A 23,749-nucleotide genomic window follows, 5' to 3' on the forward strand; every position below is an offset into this window, starting at 1 on the left:
AGTCTCTTTGCACCCAAAACACTTCCAAAAATAGGAGAAGCAGTGAGTCCTGCAAATATTTCTCCCATCAGTAGTAATGTTTTCTTTATTTGAACAACTTCCACGGATAAAGGTTTGTCAGAAGGAACATGCACAGGTTGGATATAATTTTTTCCAGGGGGAAATCATTCCTCTACTTTGAAGACGTCAACAAAACTAGGTGATCCAACTGGAAAAACTGGGATTTTTGAAAAAGGAGGTAAATACCAACAGTCTTCTCATGGATTAATAACTGGAAAAAGGAGGAGAAGAAAGTAGGAAGGAGTGTTCAGATTTTGTAACTGAGAGCAATAACCAGTGGAACCCCTTGCTGGAACCTCTGCTCTTTAATGTATTCATACAGGGAAGAAAAACATATGCTTTTTATCAACTCAAATTACGGAATTTTTGCACATAGGAAGGTACAGAGACTGGAGGTTTTCCGTCAAAAAGAGTGGACAGATGCAATCACAGAATCATGGAATCACACAATGGTTTGGGTTGGAAGGGACATGAAGGCCCATCCCAGTGCCACCCCTGCCATGGGCAGGGACACCTTCCACCAGCCCAGGTTGCTCCAAGCCCCGTCCAACCTGGCCTTGGACACTTCCAGGGATCCAGGGGCAGCCACAGCTTCTCTGGGCAACCTGTGCCAGGACCTCCCCACCCTCACAGGGAGGAATTTCTTCCCAATATCCCACCTAAATCTACTCTCTTTGTGTTTGAAGCCATTCCCCCTTGTCCTGTCATTAGAACAGTCTTGTAAATAGTCCTTCTTGATAAGATAATTGTTAGTAATTATAAGAGTTATATCCACAGGCATCTGTTGAAAAATCCTGGTCCTGGTGCAACCCCCAGGGGAGGAAGTTCCTGGGCTGCACAGGGAAAGGAGCACCTCGCACACTTTCTGCCTCCTGCACTTTTCCCCTAAGTGGGCACTGGGCAAGAAGGAAGGTGGGGAGTTACAGTGAGGGCAGCAGATCTTCAGAATAAGGAACTCCATACCATTCATGGTTTTTTTTTGTCTATTGCTTCTTTTTGTGACTGATTTTTGTTTAAATTGAGGCAACTTTATTTACGTCTATAATGTAACTGGTACTCCGGAGTATAATTTAATAAGATATTTGATCCTGTACTCATCTCCTTTAAAATGTCCTTGCATAAATAAGATCAGCCTTAGTGTATAACTATGCTCTCAGAAGATATTTCAGGATGGCAGGATTGTGTCTGAAACCTGCTGTTATTTTAGCCCTTCGTGTTTGTTTCCATAATTTCCATGGGTGACTCGGACACAACCCCAGACAACCACCCTGTGGGTGGAAGGAGGGGGAGAAAGAAGGGAAGGGACACCAAGGAATCAGACACCTGATTGAGAACTCCCTTCAAAGTCCCTTTGAGTGCAAATTTTTCTCCTTCACAGTGGAAAGTCCTCCGGAGTTATTAATTATTTTTTAAGTGGTAGGGGAAATGTTTGCATGTGGGCGTGGAGGAGGAAGGGCAGAGGCAAGCTGGCTTAGAGGAAATGTCACTTTTCTGTGACATATATGTCTGGTACATTGTCTTAGAGGAACAAACTGGAAATTAGGGGTGCATTTATTCTGCCAGGTGTCAATGGCAGGAGGCAGCAGCCTGAAAATCCAGCTCCAGGCAGGGCCCCAACTACACCATTTCAGGTGATTCAATGGATGAGCAAATGGCCATTTTTCACTAGGAGAAATCTTAATAGCAAGACTGACAATTTCCTCTCCCCCTGTGGTGTTATGGGTAATGGATTGAATGATTTTCACCACATTTTATCTTGACAAGAGCCAATATCTGAGGAATGCCTTGGGAATGTGGAGCAGGAGGATGCCCTCCATGGAATACCTTGGGTTTGTAAGCCTGCTCAAAGAGTGATCTTTTTCTGATACATCACGAAGTGTCTGGAAGAAAATAGTGGGTTTGTGTTAAGGATCTGACGAAACACCCCTTTTTGTTTACTTAGTTGCGTGTTTGTCCTGGTATTCCCACTCTCACTTTTCCATGGTTTGCCTGAAGTTGAGCCTGAGCTTTGATGCCCTCAAGGGCACATCAAAAGGGCCTCTGTAATTTGTCGTGGCTTCCCTTACAATTCTTCTTCAGAGGAGGCCTTTGTGTGCTTGCACAAGATAGTTGTTAGTGGGTCGAAATCGCCCGAAATTAGAAAAATAAACTTCACATAAAAGACAATGGAAAGGTTTCTTTACCTATTCCAAGATTAGTTGACGAGGACCCCACAAAACCTCCCACAGGCACAACGGGGTGAGTAAGGACTTGCAGTGTGTGGGGAAGAATGAGAAATGGGGGAAGATAGCTAATAAACTTTCTTTTTCATGGGAAAAAATAAAAAAATCATGAAACCCCACTCATAATTTTCAAGAAGAAGTAGGATTAAGATCAAAAATAATTAAATGAAATAACAGGAACAGTCATAGTATAAAATTTCCTGAGTTGTTTCCTTGGACAGAGAGAAAAATTAGAGTTTTGCTTATCAGAAGTAACTCTGGGAATTTTGATGGAAATACTGGAGTTCCCCTGTTTGCTGAGGGTTGTGTTTATTCCAGCATTTGCTATCTGTAAAACCACAAAAAATACAACCCTGGGAATCGTGCTTTGGACAAATTTAAAATGCCAAGAAAGAGAGTTGGAGATAAACCCTCGGTTTGCAGATGACCCTCCCTTGGCAGAGTTCAGGGGCAGCTGATCAAGCCTGTGAGCAACATGTGGCTCCACAGAAGTTTGTGGCTGGAGCAGGGCCGTGCCAGGGAGAAAGTGGAGCAACAAGACCTCCAGGAATAGGGATCATACCTGCACTGGAGCTGTGGGTGCTTGCAGTCACCCCTGAGACACAGGCAGCTCTGAAAACTGCCTCTCCAGTGCTCAGCAGTGTCCTGGACACTTAAAATTTGTATTCTGGGGGGATTTAGAGCCCAGACAAGGTGGTCAGACCCTCAGCCTTGCCAATCAACCAGCAGTCAAAGGGGACAAGCAAACTAACTCGGTAAGAGCAATTTTATTCATATCTTTTGTCATTCCTACATGTCTCCAAGAGCAATAATGAGCTCTTCTGACACATTTTAGTGCCCTTTCCTACCCGAAGATGAGGTGATCTTCAGACAGCGGTCGATGTGGAAGACAAAAGGACCCAAATAACAGCACTGTCATGGGCTTGCTGCATTTTTCTGGTTACTGTTCCCTCAAATAGGCATGATGAGAATGTGGGTGTCCACATCAAACGAGTGCTTTCTGAGCTGGCAGTCCTTGGTTTTACTCTCTAAACATAAACTCGCCCTTCTTTGCGACAGCCCTCAGAGCACAGTGCTTTCCTACCCTGCCCTTTTTCCTTACGAGATGACACAGACCACGAGGCCAAAAGTAATGGCCAGAGTGGCTCAGCTCCTGCAGCGCAGCACAGCAGGGGAGCAGGAAGATGATGGAGAAAATGAGGTTTCTGGCTTGCTGTCCTCTAATTGTGGCTACCACTTTACCAGACATTAGGAATATGAGCAGTCCTTATGTGCCCTTCACTTGTGGGAGAGACTCCTTTGGTGTTCAACACTTTGAGGAGGTCCCAGTTGCGTCATCGAAGCCTTTTTCTCTCCCCCCCCTTCATCTTTGCTTTTTCATGACCACATTTTTCGAAGAAGTGAGCTCCAATTTAGGCACTAAGCCTGTACAAAGCCCCAGCAAATTCTTACATAGAAGTGGGCATTTCGAAAGAGCTTGGTGTCAACACTGAAGTGAAACTCAGTCTCATCTTCCGGTGTGTCCAGAGAAGAACTGGCTTCTTTGAGACCTGTTATGTTGAGAGTGCGAGCTGTGGGTGAGCAGCAGCCGAGATTTGAGCCTGTCAGTGAGCCTCCCACTGACTCACTGTGAACACTGCAACTCCAGGTGGGAAATACTTTTTCGGGTTTTAATCCAAGAATCGCAGAATCCCAGGATGGTTGGGGTTGGAAGCTCATCTCATCCCACCCCCTGCCCTGGGCAGGGACACCTTCCACCAGCCCAGGTTGCTCCAAGCCCCGTCCAACCTGGCCTTGGACACTTCCAGGGATCCAGGGGCAGCCACAGCTTCTCTGGGCAACCTGTGCCAGGGCCTCCCCACCCTCCCAGGGAAGGTTTTCTTCCCAATATGCCATTTGACTGTGCCCTCCTTCAGTTTAGGGCCACTGCCCCTTGAGGAGCAAACAATGTAGCAGATAATATTTATCAATACTCTTCAGTATGTTTGTATACTTTTAAAATGTATAAATATTCTTATGTATATTTCAAAATACTCGAATGTTAATTCCTTTAAAGCAGAACAGAAAAGATGTGGAAGGGAATTTTAAGGTCATCTTAGAGCATCTCAAAGGGCAAAAGCGATAGAATTAATAAAAATGACAGCGTTGCAATTAAAGCCAATCCAGACCAGCCCTTAATTGCCCCTTCCCCTTCCTCTAGGAGAGACCAGCCAAAATGTGGTCAAGGCACTGTCCCTGCACTTACTTGCTCTGGTAAGTTTTGTGGGTCCTTTTTAGAAATGTTAATGTGACCACACACACCCCAAAAAATCTGACTTAAAAATTCACCTCTTAGATTAAAAAGGGACCAAAGGAAAACTAAAAGACCAAGCTACACCTTGGCGGAGCTGGCAGAGCTTCATAGGCTGTTGCCTTCTGCTGAAACAGCTACCACTGTTTTATCATTCCTCCTTTCAAAACGAAGAGTTTGCAAGTGAAAGTGTTGTGCATGATACACGCAGGTGTTGTTAATCAGGTATTTATAGACCGTGCGTGTCACACCTGATGAGTCCAGCACCTCGCGGCGGGCAAAGCCACAGCCGGGATCCCCCGACAGGTGTGGATGTTTCAAACGGGAGTGATTTTAACGCAAACTCCGTTAATTTATTATCACTTTCTGCCGCCCGCCCCTCACCTCACGGCCAAGCCCTTAAGGCCGCCCGCGCCCTCGGGGCTCTCTCCGCTGCCCTCGGCGCCGTCCCGAGAGGGACGCGGCCCTTCAGCCCCTCAGCCGCTGTGGCCCTTCAGCCCCTCAGCCCCCCAGCTGCAGGACGCGGGCCTTCATCAGCCGCCATCGCCCCACAGCTGCTCCCCCACGGCCGCTGTCCCCGGGCGGGCGCCTCGATCCTCCTTAAGAGGCGGTGGCCGCGCGGCACCTCCCGCCCGGAGCGCGGAGCCGCCCGCGGCGGAGCGGGAGCGGGACCGGAGCGGGACGAGCCCAGCGCGGAGCCCGGAGCGAGCCCGCCGGACCCGGCAGCCGTAAGCGCGGGGCGGGAGCGGGGCCGGGGGAACGGAGCCCCGCGGGGTCCGTGCCGCACAGCGAGGGGGTGGCGGGGCGCGGGCGGCACAGCGCTCGTGTGCCCGAGCGGGGTCCCGGCGCTCCGGTCCCTGCCCGGCCCCGCGGGCTCCCCCCGCCCGGCGCTGGGGTGCGGGGACAGCGGGGGGGAAACGGGGCAAGGCAGGCAGAGTTTCGCAAAACGGCTCTGGCAGCGGCTTTGCCTTGGGTCTGAGGGCACAGAAGTGCCGGTGAGAGTTGCTGGCGGTGACTCCGGCAGGGGTCCGTAGTTACGGAGTCTGCTCACGGGCTGGAATCGCACGGTGGTCTGGGTTGGGAGGGACCTTAAAGGTCCACCTCGTTCCACCCCGTGCCCTGGGCAGGGACACCTTCCACTAGCCCGGGCTGCTCCAAGGCCCGTCCAGCCTGGCCTTGGACACTGGTTTTCGTGGGGTTATCTGTGCCTGTTTGGCACCGAAGTGACCATTACAGGTAGAGGTTAATTTGCTGTCCTGTCTGACCTCTCCCCAGCCCTGCTGTATCACCCGGAGAAGCCGCTGTCTCCGTGGTAGGACCAGTTCCTGTGCTGGTGCTCCCCCAGTAGCTCAGGGTTTGCACTAGTTTTGTCCCTTCCCTGGGGCTGACGCTGGGTTGAGCTGGTGTGACCCGGAGCTGTTGACCCCTGTGGAGCTGTGCAGGGCTTGTCCGTAGGCACTTTGTGCCTTTCCTTTGGGGAAAATCCCTCGGGCCACCTGAACTGTTGAGAGTGACCCTGCCCACGTGGAGGCTCCTCGCAGGCTCCTGTCTGCAATCCCAATCCCAAGGGAGGAGCAGTGCTGTGGTACGACTTGTATCTGCAGTAGATGTTCCTGCAGAAAGATGTTCTTGTGCACCTCAGTGCACGAAACCATTGATACATGGGGTCAGCTTCTTTGTGGTTACCAAGGGTTGTTCAGCCTGCTAAGAATTCCAGAGAGAAACAGTGAACTTAAAACTAATGTGTATATTTTATTTTCTTTCTGTTAACAAGGAAGTTTTTAATATACAGTGTAAAGTGCTCCTCTACCACTGTTGTCTCTTCAAATCTCCATGTTATCCCTGCCCACCTCTCTGCACTCTCTTGTTCCCTTATGGCAGGGATCCATAACACAAGAAAAATGCAAATAGTGATTTATGCTTGAATTTAATCTCCTCCTGTATGGCCAGTTCATCTGCACTGGAAAAAAACACCAGTTTGACTCTTGACACTGAGCACTGTTTATGACTTGTTTTTCTTAGAAGAATTAAACAAAAAGCCAAAAACAAAGGGGAAAAAAAAAGGAAACTTATTTAGTGCTGCTACGTCACTAAGGTTTCATTTTAACTTGAGTGTTTCATTGAACGTAGTTATCAGAAGCGTAATTTCCATGCCACTTTGAATAGGTTACTTTTGCCAGCTGACCTGAACCAACTAGAATAGGAAATATTTCAACCAACCTGGTTCTGTCTTAGCTTTTCCCTTCAGTTCATGAATTTTCATCACACAAAGGGGAAAAATAACAAGAATGGGGTTGAGCCCTGAGTATTTCCCTCAGAGGAGTTCCTGCAAAGCCATTGAGCAACTTCACTGATGTTTTGGATAAACTCTGCTCTCCCTTGCCAAGGGACTGAATCCAGTGCCAGGTGCACATTGCCTCAGGAATAATAGGAATGGCTCTGTTTGGGTGTTTTAATTGATGTGCAGTATTCAGGGATGTGGCAACTTTGCTGAATTCCATGTGGGTTGGAAGGGGACAGCACTGGCAGTGGAACTGGAGCTGTAGAAGTTGGGAGGGGACAGCATTGGCAGTGGAACTGGTACTCTTCTGAAGACTTGGGAACTGTGAATTCAAATGGAATTAAGTTGATTCAATGGCTTGGGCTGGAAAATACCGGAGAGAGGCTCATGCAGCAGCCAGAGAAGGAGGGGTCTCCTGCTTGTACCTAGAGGTTCAAGTGTATGAAAAAATTACTACAAAACATGAGCAATTACTTGGTTTTCCATGGAAACTTTCTGGCTCAGGAGATAAAAGCTGAGAGGATGGTATGGACTATGGTTAACAGATGGAGTTGAGAGATGGGAAATGAAATTCAAATTTCAAACCAAAACATTTTATTCTTCACCTGATACAAGCTACTGCTGTGGATCTAAGTCTCTGTATCCTTCAGAGGAAGGGGAGTGACCTTGATGGAGCAAAACTGAATTCTTGACTAATTGTTTGACATTAATGGGCAAGTACATGTCAAAAATATTGGTACCTTACAGTCTGGGGAAGATTTAAGCAATAAAACCAAGTCCTTTCACTAAGGTAAAGCCAGTCATGACACACTTTTAAGTTGAGATTACAGCTGGTCTGTTTTTGTTTCATGTATCTCTTTCTAAACAGAAACTCCACATAATTTGTGGAAGGATTTCTTTTTGATTTCATGGATGGGGGCAGCAGGATCTTGCTGTGAGGTGATGAACCCTCCTGTCTGTGTTTGCTATGCCTCAGTGATATAACTGTCTTCCTCAGTAGTCTGAAAAACAAATCCCAGAACCTGCCTTGGTAATGGAAATTATCTCATCACTGCCCTAGGTTATAATAATGTGATGTAGTAACAGAATACTTTCAAAAGAATTCTTTCTTTAAAAAAAAAAAAAAAAAGCAGCCCCTCACCAGCTTGGTATTCAGACTTCCTGAGGGTTTTCATTTACTGTTTACCTCAGATGATCCAAGTTTCCTGACTGTACCAATTTCCAGTAGCCTGTGTGTCAACGTCTGGAGCAGAGTTACTCAGGCCCTGGGCAGGGACAGGAGGTGATCTCTAGGACAGGGGAAAGTGGTCCCCCAAAAAGGAGCAAACAAAGCACCAAGAACCCCCCAGTATTCTTTTTCTTTTATTTTTTAAACAGATTGTGGGGAAGGAACTAGTGAACACTTCGACTTTAGCCTAATTTTTAAAAATGGAAAACCCTGTGGCAATACTGCAAGTGAGATTTTATGGACAGTGTGAACATATTGTGGAAGTGTCCAAGGCCAGGTTGGACGGGGCTTGGAGCAACCTGGGCTAGTGGAAGGTGTCCCTGCCCATGGCAGGGGGTGGAGATGGGCTTTGAGGCCCCTTCCAACCCCAACCAGTCTGGAATTCTGTGATACTGTATAGAATGACACAGTGTCTGTAAAAAATAAGACCTCAGTGTTGGCAAGGAGACATATCAGACATATATTGATAGATGTACAGATTTTATTCACTTTCTCTAATGCCCATAATAACCTGTGTTCACCTTAAAACTGTGCTGGTCCTGTCTCAGCTGGCAGGTGTGCCAGGGAACACAGACACTGCAGTTTTACTCCCAGGGTGTTTTCCTTTCCCAGAAAGCAGGTTGCTGACGTGACACTTTCCACCTCAGCTCGTGCTGCGTGCTGGGAATGCCGTGTAGTGATGGATGATTTTGGGATCTGGGCTGACAACACACCCAGAGTAGGAGTCAGTGTGTGAGTGTTCCTGACTCTTCAAGTAATCCCTGGAGGGAAAACAGGTGCCTCCATGATAAAATCAATGTGATTTTACACAGATAACCCACCAGGCCCCAGAAAGGATGTGCTGGGAGTGCCCCTTGCTGTCTGCAAGGTGCAGACTCTTGTGAGGTTGGTGTCACAGTTAAGTGAGGTGGATCCTACCTGTGGTGTGTCTCTGAGCACACTGAGCTGCTGGCCAGGCTGCACAGCTCTCTTTGCACTTAATTTAAATTTATAAATTGTGATGTTTAATCTTCTTCCAGATGAGTGGTAGCTCTGCTAAGGGTGCATCCTAGAGCCTGGAGAGAAGGATCCAGTGCTGCTTGTGTCTGCTGAGAACAAAGTTATTTTTCAGGCGTATTTTTCAAAATATAAAGTAACCTGCAAGCAAAAATCCTTGTCTTTCCATCTTTCCAGCTTCCTTAAATATGGATATTTAGGGAGGAGACAGAAAGTGCAGGGTCAAGAGCTTCCATGTACGCAAGTTCAGAACTATATTTGATTTGTCTCACTCACATCTGTGGGGTTTTTTTGTGGTTACCTGATAGTAAAGCCATTGAACTGACTCATCTTTGATATTTATCTGATGTTTTCCTTAGAATGATCTCAACATAAATCAGCAAAACTTCTCATACTGTTATTATCAGTGCTTATATCCTTAGCTAAGATCTGTAGGAATGTGCACTTTCATAATGAATTATCCTTTTACATTTACCGAGATTAGAAGGTTGTATGTTCATTTGTGCACACACAGAGATCATACTTTAAGGTCTGTAGAAGTGTGTATTTCCTGTGATAACTGGATAGTCCCAGCCCCTGAGGAACTGCATTTTATAAAACATGCACGATGGACAAGACTGACAGGTAGAATGTTGTGGTAGATGGAGATGTGGAATAATAATTGGATGCACATGTACAGGCTGTCTCATCCTGTCTGGTCCATGGCATTGACCAGACTACTAAACTACAAGGCCAGATATTTCTATTAAACTGTGGAATTATTTTTTGGTTTATTTCCACCCCCCTCCCTTGTGTCTCAAGGGTAGAGATTATAAATAGGGGTTTAACTCCTAGAACTGCATTTCTCGTGCATTTAACTTGCTACATTGTCAAATGGATGCTAAAAATAAATGCCCCCAAGTAGAGATTTCATTGTGGCCCATCCCAAAACCTGTTCATGTCAGCAGGAAAACAAACAAGACCTGTGGATAATTGTACTGAACATGGAGCAGCTCTGGCTGTGACCTGGACCATCACTTTGCATGTTCCCTCCCAAAAACTGGACCTTTGGACTCCACATGCAAAACTGGAGCTCCATGCAAAATCAGCAGCTGCTGCCTGACCCTGTAGGAAAAACATAAAACTACATTTTGGGGAGAAGGTGATTGTAGCCCTGGGGTATGTAACTAATTAGAAACTTTCTGCTTGTTCCTCTTGTCTTCTGCCTTTTAGAAATAGACTGTAGTGGAGATTTGTAAAAGAAAATGCACTCTTCAGGCATTCTTCTGCTCTTTAATTTCATAAATATGGATGTGTACCTAAATAAATATCTGCCACAATGGTCGTCTCTTGACCTAGGCATTTTTGGTAAAATACAAACCTAACTGTTCTTATAGTGCTGTTGTTTGAATCCAAGGAGGATAGGTGATGAGTTCCTAACCACAGCACTCCTTCTGATAAAGGCAGGACTCTGCTAAGTTTTCACAATCCTTGTGGTTCTGGATTGTTATCTTACAAAGAAAAAGTAGTTTTTCCAAGTAACCAACTGTGAATCAAAGGCAGTGCCAGGGAAAAACCTGGAGGCAGATGAGAACAGTAGCTGGTACAACATCTAAGAGGAGGATGCTCGGAAGCAAATCCTGGCTTTCCTTACATCCAATGTATTTTTATGGGTTGTGTTCAGTGATGATACTCAGACTCACTCCTTTTCCAAGGCAATGTAAGGTTCCTGTAGGGAGCTGCTGTGAAGCCTGTGCTGGCAGTTACTAATGGCAAAATCTGCCAACATCTGACATTTTCCTGGAGTTTTCCACTGGGAATAGCACATGTCCACACAGACTTTACTGGTAAGTAAGTGATTATATTCAGTGAGGACATACTTCCAAGTGTTATTTTGCTTTTTATCCTTCAATTCCTTTTTTTCCAAGACTCCCAAATTTATTAATCCAATGAGCTCTTCAACTCCACTTTGGCCTAGTGAATGTAGGTTAAATTTTTATAAGGGTGTTTTTGATATAGAGAGAATTAGATGGGATATTAGGAAGGAATTCCTGGCTGTGAGGGTGGGGAGGCCCTGGCACAGGTTGCCCAGAGAAGCTGTGGCTGCCCTGGATCCCTGGAAGTGTCCAAGGCCAGGTTGGACGGGTCTTGGAGCAACCTGGGCTGGTGGAAGGTGTCCCTGCCCGTGGCAGGGGGTGGCACTGGATGAGCTTTAAGGTCCCTTCCCACCCAAACCATTCTGGGATTTTATGATATGAAATGACTTCTTTCTGGGCATTAAGTTAAATCTGAATCAAAATCACCATCTGAAATGAATGGTGTGAGCAGGTGGAAGTTATTCTTTCCTAGCTGAGGGGGCCTATACAGATAACTTAGTGGTTGTTTTGATTTAATTTCACCTTTGTTAAAACCAGTGTAATTCTTGTATGACAACTTTGTGCTTTGCTAAGTTGACATTTGTTGTTAAAAAGTGCTTGAACACCTCCACTGTGTAATCTGTGCCCTGTAATGTGTCAGTCATTTCCCTTTCACCACAGAGCTGGCACATCAGCGGGTGTCTTAATATGCTGAGAGAGACTTTGAGTTGACAGGAGAGACAGTAAACCCTTGGTGGCTTAAGAAATAGTTGAATTAGAAGAACTTCCAGATAGTTTGGTAAGAGTTCATAGTTACAGTGGTCATAGTTCACCGAAGTTTTCTCAACCAATCTTCACGAAAGTCCCCCTTATGTCTCTTATTTTGCAAAGCTCTTATGTAAATTTGGAGTTTCTTCATGACTTTGATTGCTGCCCTTTTACTTCTGAGGTCATCTTTTGCAGCTCCTTAGTGACTGAGGTTGTATCACATTCCTGAAGGTTTGGGTACCCAGAAGCTACTGCTTTTTTGTTAGTTCTGTGGGTTGGGTTTGCTTTGTGTAACCATGGATGTAATTAATATCTTGGAACTGGTAGTATCAGATTGCAGTAAAGAAAAAATTATTTTTTTCTTATGATAAAGGGAAAATTTTCCAATAATTGTATGAAAATGTTATTGTCAGTTTTAACCCTCTCCAGAGCCTTAGTTGGGAATGTTGTGGATGGGTTCATAGCAGCTTAGGTCCTTCCCCTCATCCTTTCAGGGCTTGGCTGGGTTGGTTACAGTAGCACTTAAGGTAGTTGTTTAAAAACGAAGTGTCACCCAGTTCAAAGCTTGCTTCCCAAATCAGCAGAGCTGATCAGCAGAGCTGGTGCCACAGCTCGGAGTTACTGCGGGTGTTTGTTACTCTGATCTCAGCTGAAGTGCTGGAATGGAAAAGTCAAGCCCCAGGAAAAGAGCAGGAGCAGGAAGTTCTTGGCTGGGCAGGGATGGCAGAGCTGCAGAGAAGTTGTGAGAGCCGTGGCACTGAAAGAGGAAGCTCAGGAAGGGACAGTGGTGTGCCCCTCCCTCGGGTTGTCTCTGAGCAGCAAGGCAGTGGGCTGTTTGCCCTCTCCAGCTGGGGGAGGCCAGCAAAGCCTCACCGACTTTGGACAGAAAATCAAAACCCCTGAGTAAATGCTTTGCCAACTTAAGCTTGGCTTCAAAAGCAAGCTGGTAACTCAGGAGCTTCTTCCTCCTGAAAGGTTGTGGCTGCCCATCCCTGAAAATGTCCAAGGCAAGGTGGGACTGGGCTTGGACCAGCCTGCTCTAGTGGAAGGTGAGCGGAACTGGTATTAAGGTCCTTTCCAACCCAAACCAGTCTGGGATGCTTTGTAAGACCTCAGATCCCGGGATGAACGTTTCCTTGGCCAAGGGAGACTGTGTGGGGCCAGGTGGGCTTTGCTCCAGGCTCTCTGGCTTTGCCTGGGGCTTAGATACAGGACAAAAGACCACTGGCATGGATGTACTTTGTGCTACAAAGGTGTCCAACCACAGGAAATGCGTTGGGCAGTTGATTTATTAAATCAGTTGATTATAAAGTTATTTGTACTTGCAAAATCTTTCATAGTGTTTGTCACTGAATCTCTCCCCTCAAAAATATGTCTCAGGCATGTCTGTATTTGCCTTTGTCTGTGTCCTTGTGTGTAAAAGATATATTTATGTTACTTAGACTCCAGCTTGGCAGTAGCCATAAAATATTTCCATATAAATTTTACTCGCAGCGTTCAAAGAGACTGAAAAATGTCAGCGCCAGAAGTTTGCTCATGACTGCTTTTACTAGAAAGTCCACACTAATTCCCTTGAGTCACAGCTCTGTGTTATGCTCATGGAGCCCAAAGGAAGTGCTGCCCAGTTGTCCCTTCACTGCAGACGGTGAGCAGGGCTCGTATGTCGAGCGAGGACGTGAAAGTTGTAATGTTGAGTCATGTTGTGCAGACCCGACGAGTGGGAGATGATGAAACACCGCGTGTGTGCAGCCCTTCCTCCAGCCCTGATGTGACAGCTGAAGGGGCAGGAAATCCTGAGAAATATGAGACTAATCGAAAAATAATCAAAAAGATATTTAACGGAAATATTTGCCTCACTTTCAGCTAAATTTCGTTGTGGACGTGCCTTACCTGACTAGGAGCTAGCTGTTAATTTTAGCAGCTCTTTGTGTTTTTAGCTATTTTTGTGGGTGGTTTTAGTGTGAAACCACTGCATAACTGTAATGCAGAAGGACTGTCACCTGCTGTTGAAGCCTGAACACGTCAGGCAGCTTTGCATGCATGTTTCTTCCCCCCAAAAATATAAATACACAGAATCACAGAATATTCTGAGTTGGAACGGACCCGCAAGGATCAGTGAGTCCAACTCTTACGTGAATGGCCCATGTGGGGATCAAACCCACAACCTTGGTGCTATAATGCTCAAATAAAAGCTTATTCTAATATTTTCCCTGAAGTTTCTCCTTTAAGCCCATTCCTATTTTACAGCAGGGAAGCAGAAGAAGGAATGAAGGTGTGGAAAAGTTAAAGATATGTAAGAACTCAACTCTGATGATTGTAATAAAATCTTTAAAAGGCGTTGGCCCAGAAATATTTAGTAGTTGGCTGAGCTCCTTGCTGCAACTAAGGCCAAGTGAGGGAGACTTCTGGAGGCTTAGTCTAGTGCTCTAGAACATTCAGCAACAGTTCTTTCCACAACACCAAGGAGACTTTTTGAGGGAGATTCCTGAGGTTTTGGCAGGCAGCAGTTCCTGACCAGCACCCCCCAGAGTGGAAAGTTTTACCAAAGATCCAGGTAAGAATTTAAAGCAAGGGGAGATTTTTGCTTCCCTTCCCTTCACCTGTGTTTTAAAGGAATATATTCAACAAACAACTCTGTGCAGTCAGGTGTTGCAGTAGAGATGTGTATCATTTAATTTTAGAAATTATTGCATAAGTGCATTCTTGGCAACACTTTGGAAGCTACCACTGGTTGGGAGTTTTTCCATTTTGGAGAGCCTGGGGCACCCAGGATCTTGAAGGGTGAGCTTTTGTTCTCTGCTGCCTTAAGATGGGCTTCCAAAAGTAAGACTACCCTTAAATAACTGTCAGACAGCCCTGGGAGTGTCCAAGGCCAGGTTGGACAGGGCTTGGAGCAACCTGGGCTGGTGGAAGGTGTCCCTGCCCATGGCAGGGGGTGGAACTGGATGAGCTTTAAGGTCCCTTCCAACCCAAATCATTCCGAGATTCTCTGATTAAAAGTTTATTTGTGGCCTAAGTAAATTCCAAAATCCTAATGTACAGAAATATGGGGCACTTTTCTATCTGCTTTCCCCAGTGGCACTGTGCCATATAACAAATCACCTGCAGAGATGATCTTGAAATGACATAAATAATATGTGGACTTCAGTAGTACACTGTAATTGTTTTTACAGGATCTATAATCCAATAATTCTTCTTTTTTTGTGGAACTTTCATCTGATTTTTCATGTTCTTCTTTGTTTTTTGGCCTTCTTGCTGGAAAAGCCAGCTGGCTGATTCCCACATTAGCTGTGGAGAGCCTGACCCACTCATCAACTGCTTGAGGTTTTTTGACCAATTTTGAGACTCTGCCATCTGAACTCTGCCTTGTGCTCTTCAGTTTCCAGAGAAAAAGATAGTGATCATTGGCAATTTTCAAGAATATTCTTGGCATCTCTCAGCTGAACTTTTTTTCTCATTCAAGACTGGTTTTTATTTCTAAAGCAACATCAGTTGAAGTAATACGTGATGCTGGAGAACAGTTTAAGTCAAGGAACTCTTTAATAAATTCTTGGAATAAATGAACTCTTTCCTTTGAATTTACTCAGTTCCACTGTGCAATACCTATGTGAGTTTGCCATAGGGTGAATTCACATATGGTGACAGATTTTTCCTTGTAATCTCTTGTAGGCTGTTGCAGTGAGTGTTTCTTGTGAACTGTCCTTTACGTAAGCAGGATTGGTGTGACATAAACCATTGTGCCCAGAATCAGTTGCCTCTTCCTCAGACCTGTGGTTGGTGATCCTGGGGAAACTATAGCACTTGGCTGGATAGGAAATGGGAACTTCCATGGCCAACGTGACACAGGTGTGGGTATTCAGGCAGAAATACTTCCAGCCTCTTGAATATCCCTGTTGGTGAGGCCATTCCTTGCAGGAAGGAAGATAAGGTTTTTTGGTTGTTTTTTTTTTTCTTTTTTCTGCTTGGACTAAATCCAGCCTAACCAAGTTTATTGTGGGAGTGATGCCCCTGGCTCACTAAGCCTTGCCTGTTATTCCAGGAGGTTTCTGTAACATGGACTGCAACAGAGAACTGGCCTGATTACTTTGCCACTTCTGTCTTCCTCACTTTTGGCATGTAAAGTTGCCTGAAGCACTAGATAGGATTTAAGTGCACCTTGGTAGTGATTGTTGCAAATTTTCCAGAGTTTCAGCTGGGTTATTTATGGGGCTCTCCTTCCGTTGATGCTGGGTCACCTATACTTTCAGTAATTGCTTACAGGTCATCTTTAAAAAAAGATTGACTCTCTTTTCATATATTACATCTATTACATCCTCTATAGCAGGAAGTCAAATGTGGTTTCCCAATCTTAAAATCTCCTGTCTGGCTGTTTATGCTGATTTCAATTTCCTTGCTGAGCTTCACCCCACAGTGTCCTTCAAAAATGTGGCACAAAGGTTGAGCTTTTTTGTTCTTCTGCTCAGAATCCGTCCTTCCACCCATAGAATCATTGAGGTTGGAAAAGACCTCTGAGATCGAGTCCCCCCTGTGCCCGATGCCCCCCTTGTCCCCAGCCCAGAGCACTGAGTGCCACGGCCAGGCCTTCCTGGGACACCTCCAGGGATGGGCACTCCAAACCTCCCTGGGCAGCCCCTGCCAAGGCCTCACCACCCTTTCCAGGAGGAAATTCCTCCTGGTGTCCAACCTGAGCCTCCCCTGGCACAGCTGGAGGCCGTTCCCTCTCCTCCTGTCCCTTGTTCCCTGGGAGCAGAGCCCGACCCCCCCCGGCTCCCCCCTCCTGTCAGGGGGTTGCAGAGCCAGAAGGTCCCCCCTGAGCCTCCTTTGCTCCAGGCTGAGCCCCCCCAGCTCCCTCAGCCCCTCCTGCTGCTCCAGCCCCTTCCCAGCTCCCTTCCCTTCCCTGCCCACACTCCAGCCCCTCCGTGTGTCCCTTGTTGAGGGCCCAGCCCTGGACACGGCCCTGGAGGTCCCTCAGCCGTGCCCGGCACAGGGAGGGCACTGCCCTGGGGCTGGGACACCCCATGGCTGGCACAGCCCAGGGGCCATTGGCTCCTGCCTTCCTGGGCACCCCTGGGATCGTGTCCAGCCCCGGCACCAGCACCCCCAGTCCTTTCCCACTGGGCACTTTCCAGCCCCTCTGCCCCATCCTGGAGAGTTCCATGGGTTGTTGTGACCCGAGGGTGACACTTGGCCTTGTCCCTCACACCATTGGCCTCGACCCACGGGTGCACATGAGCAAAGCAAATACTTTCCCATTTGTGATAGAAATGAGGTGATGGGTGCTCTACATGGAGTCAGAGGTAACCCTTCCTTCTCATGTGGGAAGCCCTAAATTAAGAAATAGCATTACAGTGATTTTCCAGGATGCTGGGAAAAGTCATGTGGAAACAGATTATTTGTTATTTCTGCTATACAATCACAGGATCAATCTAACCAAATAAAATGCTGTAATCTGATTTGATATAAATGGCTGCTGACATTCATACAAAAAGCCTGAGTCATTACTTAGCTTATTCTGTACCCCTTACTCTTATCACAATAGATTGAACGTTAGTGACTGTACTGGTGAGTCATACTTATTCACTTATGATTTTTCAAATTGTCCATGTATTTGATTTTTTTTTTTTTTAAGAGGAATTGGCCAGGTTGATATAAACAATCTCCTTTTAATGATTTTTCTTACAGTTGTGAGGACGTATTCTCGTGATGAGATTTATACTGGGTTGTGCTTTACTCACTTCCAGAGCTTTTCTGCTTGGTCACACTAACTCTGGAGTAAGCTCATGCTCAGCATGAATTGGGAAAATCCCATTATTCTTCCTGTCCTTTGCCTTGACATATCCTGTGAAACTGAGCTATCTGTAGGAATTTATTAGGTCAACACTGAGAATGAAAATGTTCCTGTAATAGTCTTTGTGTGTATGTGTGTGTAACTTCTTTCTGTACGGTAGCTCTGCTGTTGGCAGTCTCCTCAGGCAATAATCCCCTCTCCATTTCAGTCTGTCACCACAAGTGAAAGTGAGCTGAGATCCCAAAAGACTTTTGATTTAACCAGTGATCCACCTATCCACTTGGTGCTCATGATGTCTGAAACTGGGCCTAACAATTTAACACTCTTGGGCTGATGAAAGTAGAGTTCATTTTTGGATGAGAGTGAGATTTAGGCACTTAAAAGGGGAGCTGTCTCTATATGGCATGACCAGGCTGAACTGTGGCCTGTTCAAGAGGCTGTTTGGGGTGGTAATTCGTAAACTTGGACACTCGTCAGTAAAACAACAGGAATCCCAGAATGGTTTGAGTTGGAAGGAACGTTAAAGCTCATCTAGTTCTACCTGCTGCTGTGGGCAAAGACACCTTCCACTAGCCCAGGTTGTTCCAAGCCCTGTCCACACAGGATTTATGCTCATGTTGCTGCAGCAGCATGGCCTGTGAGGTGCTTTTCCTTTAGGAAGGAATGCTGTCAGCCCTGGGAACAGCACAGTCACAGATAATGTGATGCCACCAGATATCAGGGAAACAAAACAGTCTGTGTTAGTAATATCAGTGTCCTTGCAGATGTGCTCAGAGGCTTCCCCTGCATCTGTCAAGGGTTGGACTCTCCAACTCCAACTCAACTGCAGGTCTTTGTGTGTGCTTGTGCTGCAGCCCTTAATTTAGCTGAAGTGATATCAGCTGGAGCAGAGGAGACTGAGGGTAGAGCTCACCGGGGGCTACAGCTCTGATCTCTGCTCTGGGGGGACCAGGAACAGTACCCAGGGAATGGCTGGAGCTGTGCCAGGGCAGGGTCAGGTTGGATCTCAGGAAAAGGTTCTTCCCCCAGAGGGTGGTTGGCACTGCCCAGGCTCCCCAGGGCAGTGGGCACAGCCCCAAGGCTGCCAGAGCTCCAGGAGGGTTTGGACAATGCTCTCAGGGATGGGGGGGATTGTTGGGGTGTCTGTGCAGGGCCAGGAGCTGGACTGGATGGTCTTTTTGGGTCTCTTCCAACTCAGGATAATCTGAGATGGTATGAAGACTCTTCCATTAGGCTTTGTGGGATGGACAATGTATGTGAGCAGCGTTGAGATAATTTTGGGTTCACAGCTCTCTTTGCTGCGATGTTTGAAGCAAACATTCTTCAAGACTTTCTTCATGGCTCTTGGTGAGTGTAACAGGGACCTTCTGGTAGTGCTGTATTTGATTCCTCTGCCACAATAAAATTTTTAGGTATAGAATCTATTAACCCAAACTCCATGGATAATGCAGTGTGAGCTTGCAGAGGGTGTAATGTAATTATGACAGGGTCAAGTAACTGATAGGAATGAGGTCCAATGTAAAGGACATAAGTAAGTATTCGAGTCACTTAAACATAGATGTCTGCTGCTTCTTCAGATGTTGGCTCCTGGAAGGGCATGAATATGTGTCTGTCTGCCAGGTGCACTCACATGTCTGAAATGGCACTGGATGCCTGGGTTTCGGCACCTGCCTCTGTTTAGTGCATCCTGGAAGACTGACAAGACAGCAAAGCAAGAGTTCCCATTTGGAGTAACACCAGCAGGAGTTGGGGTGGGATGTGCTGTACGAAAACCAGGATATTGGGCTTTGTCTGTCACATCAAGGCTCCCTGGCCCTTTTGTCCCTGTTGAGAGCTCTGTCCGTGTGTCCTTCCCCCGCGGTGAGCGTGGGTGTGTTTGGGAGGCAGTTGGTGATGACGTGATCGCATTTTTGTCTGTCTGCACCATCCTTGTCTCATCCAACATGGAGGGCAGGTGGCGCTTGGGGATTCATCCCGGCCCTGCAGTCAAAGAGGCTGTTGTTTGCAGCATCCCAGATGCGTTTCCTGCAGATGTTGAAATAAATGAGGCGGGGGGTTATAGGAAAAGAGAGGATGATCTCATGTCTAAGCCAGTTCAGTGATCATCTGGGGAACTGGAACTCTGCCTTTAGGATGCAAGACAAACAACTTGAACCAGGCTTAACCTGTTTTCTTAGTTCCAGGGACAGAGCAGTATCCTCAGCTTGGTTTTGTGTATCCTCTCAAATTGAGTGTGGTCCTTGTTGGTAGTTGGCTGTGCACTTAGGGGAAATGTGTATTTTCTGATTTATGACTTTAAAAATTCCTGTTCATGACAGTGATTGGATAGGACTTGCTGTTCCTTTTTCTGGATTGCCTTTGAATTCCAGCAGTTCCTCCAAAACTGATATGGCTGGGCACATTTACTCCAGTGCTGAAGTCTTTCTTATTCAGACTTCCTTAGATAAAAACAAATAAATAAGCCCAGGGTGATTTCTAGCCTCAAGCTATTGTTAGAGCTGCCAGGAAAGGGTGGGCAGGCACTGGCCCAGGCTGCCCAGGGAAGTGGTGGAATCACTGTCCCTGGAAGTGTTCAAAAAATGTGTAGATGTGGTGGGTTGGTGGACCTGGCTGTGCTGGATTAATGGTTGGACTCAATTATCTTGGAGGGTTTTCCCAGCCTTAATGATTCAGTGATTAATGAAGGGATATTGTAATGTTCCAGTGATCATAACAAAACTAGATTGTTATTGTAATGCCTGCACATAATTGCTTGAGAGCCAGGGGTTTGGGAGTGATATAAATCATCATTCTTTAGGGCTTATCCTGCCGTTTCAGAATTGAGGATTAGGAATCATTTCCTTGAGACCAAGCCCCACGTGGTGCTTTGCTTCTTTTCACTCTGAAGTTTTTGTGATGGTCCAGGTCTGATCATGGTCCAGCTGGATCTGAGAACTGATCCTGTGCAGCAGTCCCCATGGATTTTTAGAGATGCAGAAAGGAGTAACCTCCCTTTGATGGTTGGAAACAGTTCTGAAGTTGAAGGTCTCTGGTGGCCCCTGATTTTCACCAAGTGTTCAGAAAGCAGTGGCCTATGAAGAGTCTGTTTAAATCCTTCCAGCTGATTTGCAGTTTGCCTGTCACAGCCTCTTGAGCATCTCCAGAGAGCTGGGGTGGCCTGGAGGTGACACACAGCTCTGGCTGGAATTGCCTTTCTGGGTTTACAGAGGGCACTGTTGCTGCTCCTTTAGAGTTCTCAGTCCTGGTTTTAACTAGGATTGTAATGTATGGAAGCATATATATTAGAATGTATGTAAGGGATGAATGTGATGCCTCTCTTCTTTTGTTTGTCTGTAGGATACTGGGATGACTGGAATTCAAGATATTTGATTCCCGCTCTTACCCTGAGGTAGAGGAAATAAGCACGAGAAATTTCTACAGCTCAGGCAAGTAAATATCTGTATCTCCATAGTTTATTGAAATTAATTGCTTGGTAAACAAGTGAGTACTGGGAACCTTCCTAGAGCAGAGGAACTGATTTGTGCTGTTACAAAATACAGTTTAAAAGGAACATAAGAATTTTAATTATATTTTTTTCTTTATTTAGTAGGGAAAGGATCTTTCATACTGAACTCTGCTCTGAAAAACAAGAAAGCCTCTCCTCTGTGGAATTGAAATAAATATTTGACAGTTGCCTGGAATAAAAATTAAGCAAAAATGTCTGTCATAGATCCTTACCAGCACATTGTGGTAAGTAGCTCTGAATCTTCTGTGTATACTGTCTTCTGTAATATATCCTGTCTTGTATAATGTGTTCTACTAGAGGTTACTCTAAATAAGCATATAACATTGCAGTTGTTACTAATTCCTTAAAGAAATGGGGTGTGTAACTTTATCCCTTACAGTACAATTTTTTTTGGTACAATTCTATTTACTGACTAACTCTTTCCCTTTTCATTAGTATGGATAGAGGAGTGAGTTGACAATTTTTGGGTATTTAGATCTTAAACTAGTGTATATCAGTGATGTTGGTTCGAAGATAATCTTCAGAATACATCCTGCAAACTCAAGGTCTGAGTGAAATGGTCTGTGCTACTCAACAGCAGCTGCTGCTGAAAGCTCCTGCTCCCTCCTTCCTGCTTTATCCCAGTGTTCCTGCTGCATCCCTTGTCCCAGCTATCAAACCCATGTCTTTAGGGAGACAATTGACCTTGATGAATTGGCAGAAAAAACAGTTCAATACAAAAATAGACCAAAAGAAGTTATTAGTAAGGGATTCTTGGCTGTGAGGGTGGGGAGGCCCTGGCACAGGTTGCCCAGGGAAGCTGTGGCTGCCCCTGGATCCCTGGAAGTGTCCAGGTTGGACAGGGCTTGGAGCAACCTGGGCTAGTGGAAGGTGTCCCTGCCCATGGCAGGGGTGGGCTTTAAGGTCCCTTCCAAGCCAAACCATTCCAGGATTTCATGGACTGATTAGAAAATCCGCTTTGTGCTGTCAGAGCTGGCCCAGGGGGAGGGTGGAGCCATGTCAGCACAACCTGTGTAGTGGAGAAGCAGGGACAAGAGAAGGGAAAGGAAAAGGGGAGCAGAACTGCCCTTTGTGGGGCAAGGCAGTGGCTCACTGAACACTGGGATATTCCCATGTAGCTCTCCTGGAAGTGACTTTCCAGAGTAAACACGAAATGGCAATTCCTGCTCAGGCTGAAATCTGGAGCCACACCGGGCGTGTTCCTATCACGGGCTTCTCGGAAGAGCCCCGGGATCCCCCAGCAGGAACAGTGACGTGTACCCAGAGATAACCACGCTTGTCAGAGTGCTGTGCTTCTAAAGCATGGCTAAAAATACACCCTGGGCTTCCTTGAAGTGATCTCTTACGGTGCTGTGGTTTGTACCCCACACGCTCACATCCTCTGCTCCAGTTTGCAGCCAGCACGTGCCAGACTCGGCTTTGCTCCTCCACGGGCCTGTGAACTCAGCTGGAAGGACCAACTGCAGGTTGATGTCTCTGTTTAACTGTGTCACAATTCGCTGACTTGCTCCTTTTGGCATCACTGCCCTCTCCTGGATGGAATGCTTGGAATGATCTGTACCTTTATGGGACAGGTCTCCGAGGCACTCGGTTGTAGTTCATTGAATCATTCCCGTGAAAGATCTTTTGATACCAGTGTATATATTGTAATAAACACTGTCAGGGCAAGAGCTGATCTTTTAATTGCTTGAAAAGTGAATGGAAATCTTTTGAGGTTTCTTAATTTGAAAGTTGAAATTCCATGGAAGTTTTTACTGGAATTTGGAAGGCAGCAGGCTCGTACCCATGCAAAAATCTTGGATTTTAAGAACATTTGGCATTAAAAGACCCAAAAGTATTCTCCCTAAAAGTCCTTTTGCTGATTTGTGTGTTTTCTGATCTTTTTATTTATCTTTCTTTCACGTTTTGTGAAAGACTCTGAGGAATAAAAAGCTACTGGAGGTGCAGACTGTGCCAAAAAAGCTTTAGATTTAGAGACTTAAGATATGTAATACATCTTTGGTTACAATGATATGGGGGATAAATATTATAACAATGGGAAAAATGGCTTCAAGGTAAAATTGTGTGTGTGTGTGTGTGCACAAATGTTTGTCTGAATTGAAATACCCTGTGAAAGAAGAGCATGGACTCTGAAAATCTATTACTTAAGTAAACAGGCAAATATTGTCATTTGTCCAGCCCAACTGTGAGCTTAAGTGACCTTAACATTGAGGAAGTAAAACTATTAAATACTTATGCAATCTGCCCGTGCCAGAGCTTCCTGATTGGGGTTGGTGTGCAAGGCAATCTCCTGATGGAGTTGTGTTCTGTGACTCAGCATTCTGGAATACACAAATATGATATTGGAGACATGTAAATTCCTCCTTCTTGGCAAGTCCGGAAAGTTTGTAGGTAAAACCCACCTGCGTTCCGGGAGACTTCGGTGTGAGGTTGTTTCCCAGCCCCAGAGTGGGAAGGTGATGGTGTTTGTGTGCTCACAAATATGTAAAAGATGCAAAGTATGTTAAAGGGAGGAAAGCAGATAATTAGGGAAATTTTACTGGGAGGAAGGCAAGCAAAGGTGACGGAGGAAGAAAGGAGGCAGAGGAGGAGTTAGGAGAGATGGAAAGGTGTGTGAGAACAGCAGATATTGAATTGTGACTGTGCAGGATACCTGGAATCCCAGAACATGCTGAGTTGGAAGGGACCCACAGGGATCATCAGGTCCAACCCCTGGCCCTGCTCATGCCCCTCCCCAAGAGTCACACCATGTGCTTGAGAGGATCATCCAAACACT

The 23,749-nt window shown here is 45.9% G+C and overlaps 1 protein-coding gene across 2 annotated transcripts in view; it reads left to right on the forward strand.

Moving 5' to 3' along the window:
• Positions 1-5,126: 5,126 nt before the first annotated feature.
• Positions 5,127-23,749, forward strand: part of PLA2G4A (phospholipase A2 group IVA) — a 75,913-nt gene continuing 57,290 nt past the window's right edge. Inside the window, exons 1-3 of one of the 2 annotated variants that reach the window (XM_051794134.1) lie at positions 5,127-5,300; positions 20,805-20,893; positions 21,055-21,197. In XM_051794134.1, coding sequence (XP_051650094.1) covers positions 21,165-21,197 — 33 coding nt within the window. In that variant the 5' untranslated portion in view covers positions 5,127-5,300; positions 20,805-20,893; positions 21,055-21,164. The remainder of the gene's footprint in view (positions 5,301-20,804; positions 20,894-21,054; positions 21,198-23,749) is intronic. The other variant, XM_051794144.1, reaches the window with a different exon arrangement.

The sequence above is a fragment of the Manacus candei genome, unplaced genomic scaffold (genome assembly GCF_025592945.1).
Source record: "Manacus candei isolate 608988 ecotype Guabito, Panama unplaced genomic scaffold, ASM2559294v1 h1tg000005l, whole genome shotgun sequence".
In the NCBI taxonomy this organism is placed as follows: domain Eukaryota; kingdom Metazoa; phylum Chordata; class Aves; order Passeriformes; family Pipridae; genus Manacus; species Manacus candei.